This window comes from Elaeis guineensis, chromosome 11 (assembly GCF_000442705.2).
Source record: "Elaeis guineensis isolate ETL-2024a chromosome 11, EG11, whole genome shotgun sequence".
NCBI classification, from domain to species: domain Eukaryota; kingdom Viridiplantae; phylum Streptophyta; class Magnoliopsida; order Arecales; family Arecaceae; genus Elaeis; species Elaeis guineensis.
The window spans coordinates 11,029,556-11,036,288 of NC_026003.2; the positions used below are offsets into that span (position 1 = coordinate 11,029,556).

General features: G+C 36.2%; 1 protein-coding gene across 4 annotated transcripts in view; it reads right to left on the minus strand.

Annotated features, from left to right (window-relative positions):
* LOC105061185 (altered inheritance rate of mitochondria protein 25) overlaps window positions 1-6,495 on the minus strand; it is a 47,103-nt gene extending 40,608 nt beyond the window's left edge. For 2 of the 4 annotated variants that reach the window (XM_073245682.1, XM_010945157.3), the window contains exons 1-4: window positions 6,207-6,494; window positions 3,669-4,122; window positions 3,480-3,589; window positions 130-216 (exon numbers count right to left, since the gene is read on the minus strand). In XM_073245682.1, coding sequence (XP_073101783.1) covers window positions 130-216; window positions 3,480-3,589; window positions 3,669-4,095 — 624 coding nt within the window. In that variant the 5' untranslated portion in view covers window positions 4,096-4,122; window positions 6,207-6,494. Of the gene's footprint in view, window positions 1-129; window positions 217-3,479; window positions 3,590-3,668; window positions 4,123-6,206 lie in introns of all 4 variants that reach the window. The other 2 variants (XR_012135367.1, XM_010945158.3) reach the window with 2 other exon arrangements.
* Window positions 6,496-6,733: the final 238 nt, after the last annotated feature.

Sequence of the window (6,733 nt, forward strand, 5' to 3'; positions counted from 1 at the left end):
AAAGTATGTAACTTCAACAAATATAAATAATATATACGCTAAGTTACAGTCACATTCAAACATCATGTTGATATTTTCTAACTGGCAGTTGCTCACACAATTTACCTAGTGTAAATACATGTACATCACCTGTTCAAAGGCAAACATAATATTTGCCCATTCTATGTCTCTAGTAATAAGCAAGTTGGCTCTGGCAAGAAGAGGTGCCAATCTGACCTGTCACACATGGAAAAACACGTGAAATAAATTTCTCCAGCAGTCAAGGCTATATCAATACATCTTAAGACTACCATATACACACACACACACACACACACATGCATACATCTGACTACATATAGAGACTGGTTTATATATAGGTTTATATATAGCATAAGGGAATATATAGAACATGTTGATGCTTCAAAGACTCCATAGAAAAAGATAAATATTATCATCACAATCATAAACATTTACAGGAGAAAATTTAACAAACCAACAAAACAAGCCTTTGTCCCACTATAATGAATTATTAAAGGTCTAAAGGAATGAAAGGAGTCAATAAGTAGAGTCAAGTATCACAAAAATAAATCAATAAATTTAAATAATAAGAGGTACATAACCACATTTATCAGTTCAAGTCATAGTGTATGATAGTTGTCCTGTCAATTGTAGAAGTCCATTTTATTAATTTTCTGTCCTCTTCTACCCACAGTCTCTAGCCTTTGTCAAACATGACCAAAATAACACAGCATGTTGTCATGACCTCACCAAAGAGATCCAAGAATTCACTCAAACCCTAGAGGAACACAGAAGCTTCCAGAGTTCCCAAGGACTCTGGAGATATTTCAGCTATATTCTAGATGTTTCTCAGATATTTTGCTGGCTTGTAAATATCTTGTATCTAGAAAGTTCTAACCTGTAATGTAGTACCAGTGGCACAATCCTAGCCACCTTGGATCCTAGCTTAGGTCTATATAAAAAGGAGTCCTCATTTTCAATCCAACTCCTAAGAGTAGAGAGCTCCCCAAAGAGAGGAAACTCCCCAATAACCTTGTACTGTTCTTATTTGTAATAGAAGTCTTCTTCTAACTCTTTGACCACTTTCTCTTCCACTCTCTTGCAGCTTCATTTGAAGGCTTTGCCTAAGAGAGGAAAGGGTTACACGGCGACATGGAGGTAGTCTGGGCATTGCACAGGCTTTGGATAGGGTAAAATCTATAAATCCATGACAATTCCCTCCAAATATTTTGTATTCATGCAACTCCAGGTGCCTTGCAGGCAGGTCAAGACTACCCAACTCCAAACAACAGTAATGTCATGCAAGAGAATTAAAATAAGTTAGTTAGCAACCTCATACTATTCATGGTTTCCTGATTAGTTGAAAAGGTAAGTTCTTCTGGATCAATCTAGAAGATAGGATGCTCAAATAAGGTTTATCACTATTTTTCAGGCCAATGGTATAGCAGTTTAGCTTTAGCAAGAATGAAGTAGAATCTATGATGACAAATAGAAACTCATCAAAGCTATCAATAATCAGCCGCTTGACAGAACAGCCAGTTTTGTCTATGTAACCTACAAAATGTCGACTCTAGTAAAACATCTTTTTTGTTTATCTAGCTAATTAAAATGGGCTGTCAAAGTAAATTAATAACTTCATAGTGATTTAAAAGGTTTGCATTGCACAAGTTTACAATGTACCAGTCTACAATGCAAATGGCCACTGAAAGAGACTGAAAACGGTCAAAATCAGCAAAACTATTCTTCCATCATTAAATTCAATAAGAAAGGATCTGCAGCATTCAATACATACCTATATGCATTTTATCAGCATTGGGGGGGAAGCAAGAGGTGAGGTCCAAGAGGGGCACATGCCCTCTGGCCCCAGAAAATGAGTGCACCAAGCCCGCTATCTCCTGCTTGGGCAGCCACGCATGCCTCACACCCCTTTTCAAACCTGCATATATTCCTATGCACGTATAAGAACTCACCCCCCTCTAATCTTCAGTCAACTCACATGTTTACAAGCAGAGGTGTCCAGGCCAATGCTTTTAAACACAGAGATCAACATGGAAATCGACAGACCTATATGTGATTTGTGACAATCCTAGTCAACCTAGCTTTAATCAGTTTGATCTATGTAGGGCTGGAAATGGGCCCGAGCCAGCACTAGGCCTGTCCGGCCTGGCCTACTTAGGTCAGGCTTTGGGCCCACACCAAGAATGTTCTGGTTGGGCTTGGGCCTGAAAATCAAGGGCCAATTGAATTCAAGCTGGGCTTAGAGGGGCTCTAATGGGTTTAACACAGACAGAATCTTCATGGATGGAGCATTGGATTGAATGTTTGAGTCTGTGTTAGACCCAAGGAGTTACACTTTTTAATTTTTAATGAATCCAAGGTGTCAAATTCATACTGTTTTACCGAAAATTTCCATCTTTTATTTTTTTTTTGTTTAATGGTTTTCTAATAACCAGAAGTTGTCCTAAATAGAAATAGTTGCAAATGAGGATTCATAAAGCCAAGCAAAATACTTGGGACATGTCTTAATGGTTAGTGAATTTATATAAATATTAAGTGGCAATTATTTAAATTTGAAATTCACCTTTTACTCAATAGCCTTATATGTGTCAAATTTATCTGGCTGTATGTAAAGTTAGCTCATGTGGCATTTATAACAAGTGTAGCCTAACCCCATTCTACTCCCAAGTGCTACTGAGGCAGATGGAGACTCCCTGTTGGATTCTCATAAAAACTTGTGAAAAATAATCTCACAATAGATAAATTCTGAATTTGTGACAAGTTCATGGATACCATTATTGAATTTTACTTTTCTGAAGGATATTGTGGGTGCAAATAAGGAAATCATTTTCCCATGATGTTCAATAAAGATTAAGACAATCAATGTAGTTCAAACTGGGCTGACGCAATAGTGGCACTCCTCCATCTGGATGTAGCTCTAAGTTAAATCCTCTGGAGGCATTTTCTAAGTGTTTGACTTAAGTAATTCTAACTGATGGAGCTCCCACCATTATTCTTAGAGATACAAAGACACACAGACACACACACAGAGATCAATGTGATGAGGCATGGTCATGCAGAGTTCAGTTGTGTTAAAACATTTACAAGATCAATGAGGTAACAACTGTGCCCCCTTCATGAAAACCCTGGTTTCATGCCTAAAAAGCACCATGATCCTGTAGAAAATATACAAATGGCCTTCATTCTTCATTAGCAACACAAAAAGAGGGAATTAAGGTCACTTTGGTTCTGTAGAAATGGTGTGCATGGTAAACTAACAAATTAATATGGTATCTTAATGAAATCTTCTGATTAAGTACGTGCATGAATTTATCAATATATCTATATTATAATATATATATATATATAGTGTTTAACAAAACATAACATAAACTACCAGCTCCAATGATGCTTTAATTTCCCAACTAAATGCATACCTCAGCAAGACAAAATGGATGAAAGAATAATAAACTACTACTTGCCTCCTCAGGAGAACTTGGGTGACAAAGGTCTTCATCATATTGACTAATTGGTGGTTGCTCGATAATTTTAACTTGGATTTCTTGCTTGGCTGGAACTGGTTCGCAAAACACTGAATTCATAGATGGCAGTTGAAAAAGATGATAGAGTATCTAACAAGGAGTCCCCATTTTGAGCATGCGGAGTGATACCTTGTTTTCTTCTACTTCTTCTTCTGGCAGTCCTCCTTTTCTCTTCTAGCCAAAGCTGTGTTAGCCATTCTCTACTCATAGAATATTCTTTCCCAACAGAACCAAATCTACGAGATAATGGAATTTGTAGCATGTTGTGGTGGTTTCCCATATCATATTGTAGCTTAGACAAGTTGTCAGAAGAAAGTAGGTTTGTGGGAAGATGTACATTTGCATTTCCTAAGCCATACTGTGGTGAAAGTGAGCAACAGAGCCAACCTTTTTGATGTAGTTCATCACAATAATTTTTGCTCATAGACCTTCTATCATTATAAGGACCTACTAGATATTTATCTGCAGTCTGATTTAACAAGGAACCAAACTTAGAGATCTTGCTAGTGATCTTCACAGCTTTGGGAAAGCCTAACAATTTCTCTAACCACCTCATTGACTTATTCAGTAACAGTAGAAGACCCTGCAAAAATAAGAAATTTAGATGTGTTGTTTGCAAGAATTTGGAGTGGCAAAATTGAAAAAATATGCAAAACCTTTTTATACACAACATCCAAACTAAGCAAAAGAAAAAAAAAAAATTGGTGCGTCATGCATTACTCAACTATTAGGTACATAAATGAATGGAAACAAAATCCATGCAAACAATTGGTTCTGTTGGAAACACAACAGAAGAACAAAATTCTGATAAAGAATTCCAATATGGAAATCATTAGAGAGTATTAAAGGTAATAAATCACCAAGCAAAACAAACATATGCTGTCTCATCAAGGTTCATTTGTCATTTACATTAACATGTAGTATATAGTATATACATTACCATTCACTTGCATAGAACAACAAATAAAGTCTATGATCCACACGTTAAGTAAATTCATCTACAAAATTATGAATTTAAAAGCATGGGTATTCCTTTCATGGCTGCCTGTAAATGTTATATAAAGGACTTTTTAATCCTTGTTTACAGTATATTGTCAATTATATAGGACAGCAGTTAATTTCAAATGATTAATAGACCAGTCTATTGACAATGATATATGAAAGTGGTTTTTATCCTTTAGCAAAATCCCCATTCAGGGTATTTTGCAAGGAAATACCAGTTTTTTTTTCACATTTGTGAAAACATTCTTTTTCTTTGCTTTTAAAAACTTTAATGATGGTCCATCATACTCCTTCATTTTTTTTTAATTTCTTTTAAGCACATTTTACATGTGAAATTGGCTTGTATTATGTGTATATCCATTATAGACACGTGTGAATTGACTTGTATTATAAGTGCATCCATTGGAGAAATGTGTGCATCTAGCAGAATGAACAAGTGCAGTCATCCAAGAGTGGAGAGAAATGGTGCAGTAAAGCCAAAATGGATTGTTCCGCCAAGAAAGAAAATAAATAAATAGATAGATAACTATGGCATCTTTTTGCAAAATACAAAAATAAAGAGGTCTATTTCTTCTGCAAATCCCTGTTTTAAACTTTGGAAACTTTTCGTGCTTAAAAAAACAAAAAAGAAAGCTAGACATGCAGGGGGTTAAAATGTAATGAAGCAGCGGTATCTGTTTCTCTTACATCATGTTAGTTATCAAATTCCATTACTTTGAAGGTCGTGCATCAGTTAACCACTTGTTACCCAGAAATTGTAGGATCAGCTCATGTATTAGTACCAACAACCCAGCAAACAACTCAATCTGATACATCCCAAGATAGATTCCCATTCGTAATGCATCATTATACAATAAACAGACAAAAAAATGATTTAATTCAAGACCAGATTTTGAAACCTCGCAAAAACTAGAAGCAGGGCATGATTAACATCAAATATTAACCCAAAAAAAAAACCAAGCTGTACACAAGTTTAGAGCCTACATAATCATAAGAAAGGGTAAAAGCAAAAATAAATAAATAGGTAAATAAAAGAAGGCATCAAGAACCCCGTGAAACTCCAGATATTTCACTTAATCTAATGCACGGTAGATATATTGCGATCAAATTTGCTGGCAGGAAAAAAAAAAAAGCAGATTGGATAAATTCCAAGAGATCACAGCATGACTTACTTGGATGCAAGGAACCCTAGAAACGGCAACGGACGAGAAGACTTGGAAGAACTCGGCAGAGAAGTCGAAAATGATCCCAGGCGGGGAAATGGGAGGAAGCCAAGAATAGGAATGGCAACGGGTTGGGTACCCACAAAATTTGCCCTACCCATATCTGAATCCGTTTAAAAGCTTACCACCCCAAACCCGATTACGAATTCAACCACAAATACCAAATCCGCCCGATTGACCCTCATTCATATTCATATTATCATAGAACACAACTCCATAAATTGAAAATTTTGGTAGCAAAGGAAGAATTCAAGATTAAGCCCTCAAAACCTCAAGAGACCAACTCACAACGCCATGACTCCCATATCCATGAGAAAAACCCCAACCGGAACCTAAAGAACCCCTCCGACTCCCTCAGATGCTCTTTTTCCCCACAGATCTCCGAAAAAGAAAAGGAATCGAAAAGGAAAAAATGATCAATCTATATGGGAGAAGGTCTTACCTGTTAATTTTTCCGTCTTTCCTTTGTTTTCGTTGATTTTTCCTTTGTTTTCCCCCGTTTTTCCTTTAGTTTTTCGTCCTCAGGAGTCTCGATCGGTGGAGGCTTGGAGCGGTTGGATAGGGAAGCTTGGATGATGCCAAGGGTTTTGTGTTGTTACTCCCATTTGTTTTCGTTGATTTTTCTTTTGTTTTCCCCCAGTTTTCCTTCTGTTTTTCCGTCTTCAAGCGCCCCAATCTGTTGGGAGGCTTGGAGCGGCCGAATAGGGGAGAGTAGCGCCTTGCGAGTCTGGAGAAAGAAAAGAAATATATTTCTTTCTCCTCGAAAGTTTTAAAAAAATAAAAAAATAATTTTTTCCTTCTGAGTTGAAAGTTTAAAAATATATATATATTATAATTTTTTTATTATATTCTTAAAAAGAATCTAATAAATCGAAAAAAAATTTAATCTTTTAATTTTTTTTTTTTTTTTCGTTGATTTTTTTGCCCACGGAAGTCCAATCGAATGGAAGATTTAGACAGGAGGTTTGA